Source organism: Vespula pensylvanica, chromosome 25 (assembly GCF_014466175.1).
Source record: "Vespula pensylvanica isolate Volc-1 chromosome 25, ASM1446617v1, whole genome shotgun sequence".
NCBI lineage: Eukaryota > Metazoa > Arthropoda > Insecta > Hymenoptera > Vespidae > Vespula > Vespula pensylvanica.
In genome coordinates, this window is record NC_057709.1 from 1,050,912 (window position 1) to 1,065,898 (window position 14,987).

At 29.2% G+C, this 14,987-nt stretch overlaps 3 protein-coding genes across 8 annotated transcripts in view; 1 reads left to right on the forward strand and 2 right to left on the reverse strand.

The window, feature by feature from the left end:
* Positions 1 to 8,225, reverse strand: part of LOC122637311 (bicaudal D-related protein homolog) — a 28,748-nt gene extending 20,523 nt beyond the window's left edge. The window contains exon 1 of one of the 2 annotated variants that reach the window (XM_043829342.1): positions 7,881 to 8,225. In XM_043829342.1, coding sequence (XP_043685277.1) covers positions 7,881 to 8,147 — 267 coding nt within the window. In that variant the 5' untranslated portion in view covers positions 8,148 to 8,225. Of the gene's footprint in view, positions 1 to 7,868 lie in introns of both variants that reach the window. The other variant, XM_043829341.1, reaches the window with a different exon arrangement.
* Positions 8,226 to 8,964: 739 nt separating this feature from the next.
* On the forward strand, positions 8,965 to 13,361 carry LOC122637257 (coiled-coil domain-containing protein 63-like). Of its 5 annotated transcripts, XM_043829259.1 has the most exons (8): positions 10,473 to 10,614; positions 10,721 to 10,799; positions 10,941 to 11,429; positions 11,557 to 11,891; positions 11,958 to 12,181; positions 12,285 to 12,547; positions 12,619 to 12,908; positions 13,131 to 13,361. In XM_043829259.1, exons 3-8 carry the CDS (start codon positions 11,076 to 11,078, stop codon positions 13,309 to 13,311), a joined length of 1,647 nt encoding a protein of 548 aa, XP_043685194.1. In that variant the 5' UTR covers positions 10,473 to 10,614; positions 10,721 to 10,799; positions 10,941 to 11,075; the 3' UTR covers positions 13,312 to 13,361. The 5 variants fall into 5 exon arrangements, with proteins under 5 accessions (XP_043685193.1, XP_043685195.1, XP_043685191.1 ...); XM_043829258.1 differs by lacking the exon at positions 10,473 to 10,614 and adding an exon at positions 8,965 to 9,092 and having other exon boundaries at positions 10,721 to 11,429; XM_043829256.1 differs by having other exon boundaries at positions 10,467 to 10,799.
* LOC122637259 (cilia- and flagella-associated protein 73) lies at positions 13,358 to 14,869 on the reverse strand. The gene is made up of 4 exons (XM_043829261.1): positions 14,557 to 14,869; positions 14,183 to 14,471; positions 13,843 to 14,082; positions 13,358 to 13,735 (listed from the first exon to the last, which is right to left on the reverse strand). The coding sequence occupies exons 1-4, from the start codon at positions 14,670 to 14,672 to the stop codon at positions 13,403 to 13,405; spliced, it is 978 nt and encodes a 325-aa protein (XP_043685196.1). The 5' UTR covers positions 14,673 to 14,869; the 3' UTR covers positions 13,358 to 13,402.
* Between the last annotated feature and the right edge of the window lie 118 nt (positions 14,870 to 14,987).

The following is a 14,987-nucleotide window of genomic DNA, read 5'->3' on the forward strand; positions in this document are numbered from 1 at the left end:
TATATATATATATATATATATATATATATATATATATATATTGAACGTCTGTTCAAAACAAGGTCGTTAATTTAATTAACTCATTAAATCGAGACTTACAAGACTGAATTATTGAATGGATTCGCTAAAAAAAGAAATAAAAAGAAAGAGAGAAAAAGAATTGTTTGTTTTTTTTTTTTATCTTTTTTATTGTTGAAAATATCGTTACCAACGACTCATGAGAAATATTATTTCTTATTAATACATACATACATACATACATACATACATACATATATATATATATATACATATATATAAAATATAAATAAAGTATATATAAAATGTATATAAAATAGATATAAAATAGATATAAAATATATATAAAATGTATATAAAATATATATAATGTATGTAAAATATATATATATAAAAGTAAAATTTTTTGGGGTAGAACGCGTCTCCGTCAAAAGCAACGAAGCGTGCCACATGATGTATGCCGCAAAACATGTACATACATTCATACATACATACATACATACATACATACATACATATATATATGTAAATATAAATACATACGTACGTACGTACGTACGTACATACTTATGTTTCCCGTTTTCATGTGAACGCAATCGCGAAAAGAAATGAGACAGGAGAAAGAAAATGTTCCGCAAACTTTACCACTTTACCACGTTACCGCTGTATTACCGTGATAAATATTGAAAAGGAAAAGCATATTCGATGCGTAATCATTCTTTTACTATGATCTCTCTCTCTCTCTCTCTCTCTCTCTCTCTCTCTCTCTCTCTCTCTCTCAAAGAACTTTCCTGCAATCAGGATCAAGCATTACGCACATAATATTTCTTTGTTGAACTTTGGATTATATAGTATCATTGGTGCCGCACTCAGTGGATTTAAAATAATTAAAAAAAAAAAAAAAAAAAAAAAAAGAAAAAAATTTACAAAATGGATCATTTTAATCCTAGACAGGACTAACAATCCCTATAGAGATCTAAAAGTCTCTAAACATTGCCTCAAAATCCCTGAAAAAAGATTAAAAATCTTTAGTTAAGATCAAAATGTAAGATAAAGAAATTTTTATACGGACCAGAAGTTCTTAGGTGATATCAAAAATCAATTACTCCTTTTCGAGATGGTTTAAACACGCGATTAGGCTTGCTATTGGACGAACTAATCTTGCAGTTTTATAATATGAAAAAAAAAAAAAAAAAAAAAAAAAGAAAAAATTAGCGTATAACAAGGTCTCGACGTAAAAATAATTGATTTAAGAAAACGAAACAATACTTTTGTCTTCTCGATGGCTTGAGAGTATATATTATACTATGATTAATAATTAAAATATCTTTTTTATCAATTTCTCAAGAAAATTGTATATATATATATATATACACATATGTATACATGTTGACATACATACATATGTAGATATTTACACTTCATACATATATATGAGATATAGATGAATCTTGTAGAATTCTCTATGTTTATACAGTAGTCTCTCTCTCTCTCTCTCTCTCTCTCTCTCTCTCTTTCTCTCTTTCTTTCACATACACGCTCTTTCTGTTTTAATAGCCGACACAAAGAGGACTCAGAAAGATGTGCAATTATACAAGACAAGAGGAAAGACGCCAAACTAACGGCTTCGTTCTTGCGTATTATCCTCGTTAGCTAGCCTAAGTCGACCTAATTTTTATCACAAGCTTACCGATAACTATGTAATAAAAAAAGAAAAAAAAAAAAAAAAGAAAGAAAGAAAAAATGCATCATCAAAGTAAAATACGATCGATCAATATTAAAACTAAGTAAATTTATCCGATCTAATGAACGACTTTTCACAATTACTCGGAACGATGTAACGATGAACGATTTAAATAATTAACATAAATGAAAAGATGAAAAGAAAAAAGAAATATTCTAAATCGATCGACTCAACGATCAGGATACATATATAGATCTTATTGAGATTTTTACACATTGAATTTGTACAAATTAACGATTCGTATTTTTTTTAATTTAATATTATCACAGTTTAATAAAAGAATTAATAATAACAAAGACGAGAAGATAAAGAAAGAAAAGAATTAAAATATTGTATCTTAAAAAAGATTAGATGGTTCGAACGATCGATCGATCGATCGATCTATGATCTAGCGAAATGCTTTCCATTCGATTACATAAGTAAACATTTATTACTCATGGATCGATAAACACGTGCGTGTATAGAAAAAAAAAAAAGAGAAAAAAAAACATACACACACACATACTCACATATATACAACAAATCCAATTAAACTGTCCGGAAACATAGGGGACCCCATAAATTAATCGGAAGTGTACCAGTATTACTTTCAAACTTATTCGATGCACGCAACTCATGAATACATACTACATCTACGTATGTATATGAATATATATATATATGTATGTATGTATGTATGTATGTATGTATGTATGAATACATATGTATACACGATACACTGTGCATACGTTTATTTAAATAGTATGTCGAATCATAGCATGTCGATCGATCATGCTCGAACAGAAAACGTAAGGAGAATGTTCCAAACTTATATTCAAGAAATTCAATCGATAATAAATTTCTAAATTAGAATAATAATTTGGACGATTTACATTTATCAACGAAATGATTAGAACTATTAAAATTATTAAAATTATCATCGTGTGAAAATCAATCGTTAATTCGTAAATTAGAATAATTATTTTGTGACTTTTATGTTTGATTTTGTATTTTATGATTTTTATTTATTTATCAACTAAATTATTAGAATGATTAGAATGATTAGAATTAACGTGAAATAAAACTTATGACAATGAGTTCGATCGATCGTGAATATTTCAAGTAGAATAATAAGTTTGATTTTTGTTTATCAACTAATGGATCACAATAATGATCATAATGATTAGAATAATTAGAAGGATTAAAATGATTAAAATTAGCATATAGTAGGAATGATGATAATGAATCCGATCGATGGCGTATGTTTGAATAAAGATTAACAAGTTCATGATTTTTATTTATCAACAAAATGATTAGAACGATTAGAATGATTAAAATTAGCATAGATTAGAAATGATGATAATGAATCCGATCGATCGTAAATGTTTGAATATAGGATAACAAAGTTATGATTTTTATTTATCAATTTAACAAAATAATTAGAACGATTAGAACGATTAGATTTAGAATGAATTAAAACAGACGATCATTTGCTTAATAATTTGTATAAAATCTTTTTTTTTTAATTTCACTTTCGAGTTATACGAGTCACCGAAATAATACATATACAAGGTGGGTCGAAAGTACTTAGGCGATTTTAAAATTAGTTAATTAATTAATTAATTAATCAATCTTTTTATCAAGAAATTTTCAGATAAATTTACATTTTCTATTTTTCTTACATCATAAAATCACAAGCCTCAGAATTTTTAATCCACCTAGAAGCTTTCAACTGACCTTGTATATCTACATACACACACGTATTATCCGACATTATCTATTATCAAGATAAAATCAATTATCTCTTACAATATTCATACGTAATAAGTAATTTAATGAAAATAAACAATCGAGAAAAGTTGAACGGAATAAATCAATCTAACGAATCGTAGAAATCGTTAATTTCTATGGTTCGAATGATTTAAACCTCTCACGGGCTTGCTATATATCCTGAAAAAAAAGAAAAAAAAAGAAAAAAAAGAGAGAGAAGAAATAAAAAAAAAAAGAAAAGAAAAAAGAAATGGAACATTTATCGCGATGACATAAAATCAGGGAGCGTTTAACGCCCGTTACCCGTTATAGGATGAGAATAAAACAGTCTAAACAATAACACTTTAAAAGATGGATTCGACTATTAAGAGAAATAATTGCATCCGGAAGACGGAAGACCCCGGTAGGTACGGTTCCATTTCAGAGAAAGTACGAGTGTGCTTCCTGAATTCAACGTTGCATATCACGAAATATCGTTGTGTGTTGGTTTTTAACATTGTATGCAGTTAACGTCACCTCTTTCTTAATCGTAATGACAATCGTAAGGTGAGCGGTGGTGGAGGGGATGAATAAAAAGAGAGAGAGAGAGAGAGAGAGAGAGATACTTTTCTTAATCGAGATTACGTTATAGTAGATAGTAAAGAGTTACAACGTAGATACTTGAAAGCAGGGCCGCATATAAGGCTAAGACGCCATTTGGTGGGGGGAGTAAAGGACGAAGGGTGGGGGTAATGAATCTAATGGAGACAAATTAACCTCAAAAATTATTCTAAAAAAAAAAAAAAAAAAAGAAAAAAAGACAAAACAAAATCAATCGATCAATTGATCGAAGTATTCTCTCGAAAAATTTGTAAAAGTAAAATGTGATTATACGGAAATTTCTCGTTATATTGTTGTTCGTAATAATTATCGTCGAAAAGAAATGTATAAAAAATTATATCCCTGTTACGTGTACCTAGGGTCACGTGATTGTACTTTTACAAGACAATGTAAAAGAGTCATCATGGTTGAGATGTATTACATCTAAGTCTTACATGTAAGATGATTTACTTTCACGTAGGTCAAAAATTAAGGTAACAGGCAAAACGCGGAAAATGGACGAAGGAACAATCGTAGCAGGTACATAGGTAGGTAGGTAGGTAGGTAGGTAGGTAGGTAGGTAGGTAGGTAGGCAAATGGATAGACAGACAGATCGAGTTGGCTGACAGATAAACAGGCAAGTAAGCAGGCAGAGCGTGGTACCGGGCATTGTCTTTGATGTTGCGTTACTTAAGTACCTTGTTTCCACGCTTTCGTGGCTTTCTGTTTATTGCTATTGGCCTCCTCCCACCTTTCAATGTATATTATATATTATATATTATATATTATATATATATACAACTTTTCAAATTTTTAACTTGGAATTATCTCCAAAAAAAAAAAAAAAAAAAAAAGTAAAAAAGGAAATAGAAACTAAGATCGTGTTATACATTTCGTACGATTGTCTTTTTTTTTGCCATCAATTTTTCTTTTGTTTTTACGCAAGACGTGGAAAAAAAGTCCCTAGATAAGAACTAGATTGTATTTAATTATGCAATTGTTTATACGGAGAGAAAATCTCTGGGGATGAACAAATGTATTTAATCAATAGGATTACAAAATTTCTAAATGATCGCTAAAATAGAAATTTTTAGGTGATTAAAATAATTAGTTATTTTTTCGAGAGCTTTTAGGGCTTTCTTTCTTTCTTTCTTTCTTTTTTTTTTTTTTTCGAATAATGAAACTATACTTTAAACTCCCTCTATGTATTTTATATTTATGTAAGTATGTATGTACGTATGTATGTATCTAAGTATATACGTTATGTACGTGTAAAAATAAGTGGAAGAGGAAACGAAAGGAAAAAAAAAATAAAATAAAATAAGGAGAAGAGAAAAAAGAAAAAAGAAAACGAAAGTTCGAAATCAGTGAGTAGGATAGATTTACGTACGCGTTTCTCCATCGCGAGATTTCGCTGAAATCGGAGCAACCGATTCTACGAGATACGAAACGAGACATTTCGAATACACATTTCACGACGAATGCAACCAACCGAGAGATTTTCATTGCATTGGAAATTAGATGCACTTGAAGAGTAATTTTTTTTTCTCTCTCTCTCTCTCTCTCTTTTTCATTAAGTACCGTCAACGTTAAGCTAATATATATGCATACATATACGTATATTATTTTGTTTTCTTTACATTTAATTCGTTTAATTTATTTTTCATTCATTCTTTTCTCTTTTTATTAATTAATTAATTTATTTTTTTTTTAAATTATTTTTTTCTTTGAATGACAATTATAACGCAAGAATTATTAGTCAACGCTAGTTGTATCTGTGTGTGTGTAAATTTAATATATATTTAAAAATATGATATTATATATAAATTATAAATATACAAATATTAATGTTAATAAGAAAAATTATTTTATTAACATTAAAATATATATATATATGCTTTAATATATATAATAACTTAATAAAATATATTATTTATTTCATTATAAAATAATAAAAATTTGAGAAATTTTTTGTTAACTCTCAACTCAATATTATATATATATATATATAATATTATATTATTGTATATTACATTATATTATTATTATATTATATTATATATATATCTTCACATTTATATTCCAGTAATATGTAATAATACTATTAGATTGGCCTAATTTACAATAAAAAGAAAAAGAACAATTTCTACTATTATTTATTTAGATCTCCGACGAATTCCTACATTATTTATCTAACAAATTCAATATTATATATATATATATATATATATATATTATAGTATTAAAGTAGTATATGTATTGTACATTGTTGTAGTTCAGTCGGCCAAGCGAGACTTCTTCCGCCTTTTTCAAGTTTCGTAATGTATATTTTTTTTCTCCTCTTCACCCCTTTTCTTCACATTTATATACGTATACGTATATATATATAGATATATATGTACGCGAGCGTAAGTTGGAGAGAACGTTTAAATGTAGTTCTCACTACTGTTTTATGCGATTGCAATTGCGATTACTTGCAACGTGATAGATAACGTTTCTAAGCTTCGTAAAACCGTAATTACGAAAATTCGCACGTTTCTCTATATGTATATTTTATATATGTACACACACACACACACACACACACACACACACACACACACACACACACACACACACACACACACACACACAGAGCCAGACAGACAAACAGAGAAATATATATATATATATATTTCTATTTTTTTTCTACTTATTTCTTTTCTTTCATTCTTCCTTCACTCAACTTCGTCGTAAGAAAATGAAAACGTTAGAAATTAATTAGAAAGAAAAAAGAAATTTTTTGTGATCGATTTATATACGTATTATATACGTACATACGTACATAAGCATGTATATATATATATATATATATATATATGTATGAGTGTTCGTATAACATATAATATATATTTACTATATAATATATTTATAATACATGTCTACGAATATATATATATGATACTAGTATCTTTTGTATATCGAAACAAGGTGTAGATATGACTCATTTCAAATTGAAAACACTTCCAATAGCTCGCTTTTATTATAAACGATAATAAACAAAATATTTCTAAGAAATAATGTCCATACGATTCGAGGAAACCGACGAGGAAAATTACAAAAAGAAATAAATAAATAAAAGATTACAAAATACGAAGTCTATGATGTTTTTATATATATATATATATACATATATGAGATCAACGTTAATGTTTTGCTTTTTTCAACTTAGTAATAAAATCGACGAACTTATTACGACGAATTCGAAACGTCGCATATAAATTTTCATTTGTTATAATATCCCACAAGGGTCTACGAAGATCCATGAAAATATCTTTAAAAAAAAAAAAAAAAAAAACGATTCTGTTAAAAATAAAAATAAAAAAAAAAGAAAGGAAAACAGATTCGATACTAGATAATTATCAAATTAATAATGATTAATAATTCTATCGATACTCGGTATACAAAAATAAGAAGAAAGAAGGTACTGACGAAAATGAAGAAAAGAACGAACAAACCAGAAGCTCGTAGAAATATCACAATTCGATCTAATCGTAATACAAAAATATTCGATCGAACGCTACGAATGTAATAGAAAAATTAAAATTAAAATTAAAATTAAAAAAAAAAAAAAAAAAAAGAAGAAGAAACAAAACAAAACGAACCCAACCAGCTCGCTATCGATCTGATACGATATAAAAATGTTCCATTGAATCTAACGAATGAAATAAAATTAAAAAAAGGAAAAAAAAAAAAGAAACAAACAAACAAATCGCAATGGTGCAAAATTGAAACTTACAATCCGACTCACCTCCAGTTTCGCGGCATATTCGTCGGCCAATAACTCGCTTTGCCTGGTTAATTCTTGATTCCTTTCGAGCAAGGCCTTGCCAAGTTCAGCAGCAAGAACAAGATCCCTTTCACGTTGCCTCAGAAGTTCGCTTGGATCTTGTAGGGTCTCTTCATGATCGAGGGAACTTCTTCTTCTAGCTTGTAAATCCGATATCATGTCTTCGAGAGCATAAGGCTCTACCTGTTGTTGTTGCTGTTGTTGAAACTCCTTCTTCTTTGGCAGCATCCTCGAATTTCTTTTTTTTTTCTTTTGTTTTTTCGATCTTGCTTCTTCTTCTTTCTTTCTTTCTTTTTTTTTTTTTTTTTGTTTTTTCTGTTTTGTTTTTCTTACAAAATTTCTCTACGAAGTTTCTATCTCTCTCTCTCAATAAATTAATATCGTTGTTAAATTGATAAGATTAGCCGAGAGAGAGAGAGAGAGAGAGAGAGAGAGAGAGAGAGAAAGAGAGAGAGGGAAAATAAAATGGAAAAAGATTCAATTCCAAGCAACATTTTTTTTTTTTTTTTTTTTTAAGATCGATCTATCTTCCGAAGCTGTTTTTCTTTTTTATTTTCATCGTTTCTAACGATTTTGTTTATTTATTACGAGCATTCGGTGAAAAGTGATTTGATTTATCACGCGTATATATATATATATATATATATGTGTCTATATTTCTTTTTTCTTTTTTGTTGAAATTACGATAAAATAACGTTTGAGTTTAACACAAGTCCTTTCGTAGAAATATTGAAAAATAATGAAGAGTGAAACATTTTTCAAAGGCACGTATACACACACACACATATACACTTCACTACGATAGAACCTGACTCTTGTTTACTATCCACGTACGTTACGCCAGGTAATGACTCACCGCGTGCACGTTGAACGGAAAATAAATATTACGGAATCGTAGTTCTTTTATTTTTCTTTTTTTCTTTTTTGAGAGAGAGAAAAATCCATCGACACGTCTATCCCGTAGCAGCGCTCGAAGCGTACTGAAGTCTTCTCGCGAGTTCCGTCGGCGTCCGTTGGCTCTCGTACTCCCGCACACGAGGTGACCCGAAGATACACGAATTCGACCGAATTCGAACGATCCGACCAACTCGTCGGCTCTTAACCTACAGATTAATATACGAGTGGAGAGGGGATGGAGTTTAACGCGCATTGCGGGTGCAAATACATATGTATGTAAGTACTTATGTGTGTACGTATTTTTTTAAACCGATAGGTTAGATTCGTCTATTCTTTTTTTTTTATAATAATAATAATAATAATAGTAGTAGTAGTAATAATAATAATTAAAAGTAAGATCGAAAAAATTAACCTCTTTTTCTTTCTTCTCTTCTGTGAAAATAATTAAAATTTCGCCTTAAAGCGATATTCAAATAAATACGTCTAAAAATCATGTGTAAAAAATGAATTGAAATAAATGAAGTGGAGTTTGAGAACCTGTATCAAAATAAATAAAATCGAGTCTAAAATCGAAATTTAAGGATATGAAATTGCGTTTGAAAATTATTGGAAATAAATAAAACGTCGTCGATAAACGAAAATGTTATCTAAATAAATGAAATTGCGTTTGAAAATTATTTTTACGAAATGAAATATTTCGTTTAAACTTATAATCTATTTAAAGTAAAATTTTATTAAGGATAATGCGTGGTTAAGAAATTCATATAGAATATATACGTATGCGTATTATACATTCCATAACCCTATAATTGTATATTGAGGAATATTCTTTATAAAGATCATAGTTAAACGTTATACAGCATAATCGATTTATTCTAACGCGTAAACGCTTGCCAAAGGTTTCATTGTTATATTACCGATCGACCCACCGACCTTCCCCACCGTCGGCGAACTAATCGCACGCGCGACTGACTCCAACGATCTAATGTAACTCTCTTCCCCCACCACTACTCCTACCCCCACTACGCCCGACACCTGGCCGAGCAGCCACCTGAGTCGATCGCACCGAAATCATTATGGATCATATTCAGTAGGGACCCATGTGCGCTCACATTCTTCAATTTTAAATATACTTATCTCGATATTTTCTATCTGTAATAGAATAAAATTCTCATTGTAATTTTAACATTTTTTTTCTTACTTTCACTTTTACACACACACATACATGGATCACATTACATTAGCTATTTTTTTTTTTTTTTATAATATTAGTATAGTACTAGAAATAAAATTATTTTCGGATAAAATAGACATTTTTCTTCTTTGTTTTTTTATTTTGTATCATTTTCTTTTTTTCCAAACAAAATGTAATTAATTTTTTAATTATTTTTGATAACAACTTTTTTTATAATTTATTATTATCGTATTAGAAAAAAAAAAAAATATATATATATATATATATACATATACATTGTACGATTGCCCTTTTTTTAGCACCATTAACTAAACCCGAATAAAACTCACTTGATTTCGTAATCGAATCATCTCTCTAAGAAAAGGAAAAAAAAAAAAAAAAGAACAAGACAAAAAGAAAAGAAAATAATAATAATAATTACGAGTTCACGCTTACGGCAATATTAAATGACGCAAACTTCAGACCTTCTTCATCGTCCGTGTCCAACTGGAGTCTAAAAACATAATTATCCTGAACTCACAGCCATATTTTATATAACATTGAGCAAAACCTTAGCAAATAGATCCTCTGTCTCTATAGATGAATGTAACATATAACAGAGAAGTTTCGTCGATCTTTTCTCTCTTTTTTTCTTTCTCTTTCTTTCTTTTTCTCTATCACTCTCACCCTCTCTTTCTCTCTATGTTTGTCTGTCTCTTTCTTTCTTTAGAGATTTCGAGCCGATACATACCTGAAACGAATGGTGTGCCTGGCAACCGAGAAAATCAACAAAAAGGATGGACACATAGGTATATATACAACAGCTGTCGAAACTCTGTAATAGACAGCAGATGTCTTTCTCAAATGTCGCTGATAGACATTACCAAAAGTTTAAAAAGAAAAAGAAGAAAAAAGCATAGTTATCAAATACATTTCAATATAATTTTCAGGAAGATTACAATAGAAAGTCTCGAGCAAACTTTTTAATTAATATACAGAACAAAAAAGAGAGAGAGAGAGAGAGGGAGGGAGAGAGAAATAAAATAAAAAATTAAAAGAAGAAAAGATATTGAAATATTACAAAAATGCAATTTTTAAAAGCCAGTGCGACGCAGAATGTGACGGAGATGGAGATGATGTCAGAAGTTGAATTGACAAGATTGAAGAGACAATATAGAATAATGGAAAACGATCGTATGAAATGTACCGAGGAAGGCGGTCTTCGACTTCGTAATCAACAGATTATGATTGCTCGATTGGAGTATGAGAAAGCTGAGTTATTGCTTGCTATTAGATCGGCTAAATCGAAGAGATTTATTAAAAAAGACGAAGTGGATGATGTTAAGTTAAAAGAATTGTTCGATCAACGTTCCAAATTTATTGATTCCATCAAATCTGAAAAAGATCAGATTAGTGAACTTAAGAGGCAAATTGGACAGGTCACTGGTATTGCCGATATATTCATATTTCTTTCTTTTTTCTGTTATATTTATTATTTTATAATAACTTAATTGATCCTAATAAAATTTTATATATGTATATATATATATATGTATATGTATATAGATAACGAAAGAAGTTACGATATTAAGAAGGAAGATTCCAACCGATGTACAAGCTAAGGAGAACCATATCAAGCGAAATAAATTCGTCTTTATGTTAGAAAATCGATTGGAAGTAGCTACGAAGAAATTTAATACGGTTGTATCAGAAAATGTTAAGCTTCGTGAAGAGATCGAGTCATTGTTGAAAGAGAGAACACGATTTACAACACTTTGGAACAAACTTATTGGTCAATTGAATGCTGGAAAACAAATTATTAATGATTTGATAGAACAGGCCACTTTGACTTTTAATCAAAGGGACGAAGAAATAGACAAGACTCAAGCTCTTCGTGAAAGGTATTTTTTTTTTTATATCAATTTAAGATATAGAACGTTTAACAATTATTTAAAATTTCATTATAGAGCAATGAGAGATTTTGATGCTCATAAAACAGAAATGTGCGAACTTCAGCGAACTTTGGACAATGAATTGAAATTACAAGAATTTCTTGGTATTAAAGGTCAATATCGAAAAACTATAGACTTGCAAATCAAACAGGAAGCTGAGAGAGCTGCTAAAAAACAAGAGCAACAAGATAAGATAGCTACTTATACTCATATTCTTAATACGATCAAAGAATTTACAGGTAATATATTTAATTTTCATAACTTTCTAATTATTTTATTAATTTTCTAATAATTTTCTAGTTTCTTAGTTTTTTTTTTTATTAATTTCAACGTTATTTATAGGTGAGAGTAATATCGATAAAATTGTAACTCACTTTATTAAACAAGAAGAAGAAAATTTTGCACTCTTCACTTATGTCAATGAACTTAACGACGAAATGGAGAGTCTTCAAACAAGAATGAGCGAATTGACGGTTGCCATCGATGAAGCAAGAGCATTGCATGAGTTTAGAGAGAAACAGCAAGTGGAAACGTTAAAAAATATTGCAGAACAATTGGAAGAACAGACTAAACTTGCCGATGAGGCTGAAGAAGAACTTAATACTGTAAAATTTGATTGCTATTATTACTCTCAACCTCTGATTGTTATCTCTGTATTATTACTTTTTCTTTTTAGTGCGACGAGGACTTAGACAAAATGTTGAAAGGTATAGAGGCTCTTTTCAAAATTATTAGATGTGATAATTCATCTATTCTACGATTACTCGGTGACAATACTCACGTAACCATGAGCAACGTTATGTTATATCTTAATATTATCGAAAAACATATCACGGAAATGATGCATAAAGTTCATTGGGTCGACAAAGCTACTATGGTATCAACATTAAGATTAAACGAGGATAGAAAACCAAAATTGAAAATTCCTTCTCTCACACAAATCGCTCCTACTCAACCCTGTGCACTGTGAGTCCTTTATAATTATCCTTTCCTTTAACTCTCGATAATCTAATCTACGTAAGAATTATCTAACTTGTTAGATCAAACAATCAATTTTCCAAGTTAAGATTATAGAGAGTTAATCATCTTCTTTCTACACTTCTCCTACGACTTTTCTATATTCTTCATTTTCTATTTGAAAAAAAAAAAGAAACAAACAAAAATAACACTATATTCAAATATATTCAGCTGTGTCGAGAAAGAAGAAATGCAAGTGATGACAGAAGGTTTAGAAATTCCGCTCTCTCGAGAAGAAGCAATAGAGAAATTGAAAATACGTCTTGAAAGTGATTATACCGACTTACTTCACAATGTATCTGGTTGTTATCTACCGGCTGCTAGAAAAATCATGCAAAAGCGTTATCAATAAAATAATACCGTATAGAATTTGTTTCGTATAAATAAAATTTATATAGTCTGTGATGTCTGCCGTTTATTTCTTTCTAGATAAGTTCTAGATCTTAATTTGTTTTCACTTCTTTTTTAATTACATGTATAATATGTCTTAACTCCAGGATAGTACGTTTGATTTCAAGCAATTGATGTTCGATATCATCGTCTGGTACAGTAGGAGCTACTTCTTTTCTTTTACATATCTGATGATAGATATTTTTACTACAGATTTTAACTCTAGCTAGCTCTAAATATTTCCGAATAGCTGCATCCTTTATTTTAGAGACCAATAATTCCCATTTCATAACTTCCACCTTTGCTTTTTCATATTTTACTTGAAGCATTGACAATTTGTTGTTTAATCTTATTAACGTCTGCGACTTGGCTTCTGTCATGCGATACTACAAAAAAAATGAATATTATCAAAAAGAATGAAATATCTAATGAAATTGTTAGAATAATTAAAAGTGAACAAGCAACTAAAGAAAAAAAAATCAATATAATATACTATCTCTGCTTCGCTTTCCTCCAACAATTCTATATTCTTTTCCTGCTGCTTGGAGAGTGATTCCTTAACTTCGATCAAATTTTCATAACGTTCAAAAATTTCTGTTATCGATCGGAAATGTCTTGTCTCGTTGATAACTCTTTCGAGATAATCTTGATACTTTTTATATATTCCTACATATTTTTGCATCTTCTCGCGAATACCTTTCATATAACTCAACCTTTCTTCTAAATTGTTTATCTAAACGAACGTTTATGTTAATTATATTTATTTACGAATTAATAATGATAATAAGAAGAATAAAAAAAAAAAATTAATAATTTTTCTTTTCATCGTTTACATCTTCCTGATATTTCGTTTGTCTTTCCCGCTCTTCGAGAATTTTTTGTTCCGTTCGTTTTCGTTTTTCTTTATTTTCTTTAATAAAATCATTATATTTTATGAATGAATCACGAAAAATTAATTCCTGTTCTCGTAATTCTTTCCATTGTGCATCCATTTCCTTTCTTTCCTCTTTTTCTTCGATCCATTTTTCACGTAATTTATTTTCAGAAATATTTAAATCACGAAATGCCTTTACTAATTCGAATGCCGGACAAATCCTCGGAACGTCCCATTGCGGATATTTTCTATTAAAGCGGGTAATTTAAAAGATTACAATAAATTTCAAATCACAGTTATCTACTTTATCGACAATAACATTTTTCTATTTACTTGACATGTTGTTCCTCTTGTTTGGATAAATACAATTCTTTAATACCTTCGAGAAAATTTCTCGGGATGTCTGCTCGTTCGACGAAATCCAAATTTTTTTTTCGTTGCGCTGACATTTTTTTTCTTGATTATAATTATAATTTTACTCGTATATTCCGTACTTTCATAAAAGAAGATTTTCATCCGTTTTCAATGAAGGTTACTGTATTATCGATCAAACATATTTGATTACCAAGTTATCCGATTTGAAGGTTAATTTACAATATGGCGACAAAAAACATGGAGAACGTTGAAAGAAATGTATAGCCTAAATTACGTGAGAGAGAGAGAGAGAGAGAAAGAGAGAGAAAATATATAGAAAGTAATGAACTTTTTTTATTTTTCTCCAAGATATTCATAGGAATAGCTACCAATAAAATATTAACAAGCTG

Coding starts and splice junctions, on each gene's coding strand:
- LOC122637257 (XM_043829258.1), top strand. CDS start 11,076: ATGCAATTTTTAAAAGCCAGTGCGACGCAGAATGTGACGGAGATGGAG. Junction 11,430..11,556: donor TTAAGAGGCAAATTGGACAG/GTCACTGGTATT, acceptor ATATGTATATAG/ATAACGAAAGAAGTTACGAT. Junction 11,892..11,957: donor ACTCAAGCTCTTCGTGAAAG/GTATTTTTTTTT, acceptor ATTTCATTATAG/AGCAATGAGAGATTTTGATG.
- LOC122637259 (XM_043829261.1), bottom strand. CDS start 14,672: ATGTCAGCGCAACGAAAAAAAAATTTGGATTTCGTCGAACGAGCAGAC. Junction 14,472..14,556: donor CAAGAGGAACAACATGTCAA/GTAAATAGAAAA, acceptor CCGCTTTAATAG/AAAATATCCGCAATGGGACG. Junction 14,083..14,182: donor AAACGAAATATCAGGAAGAT/GTAAACGATGAA, acceptor ACGTTCGTTTAG/ATAAACAATTTAGAAGAAAG.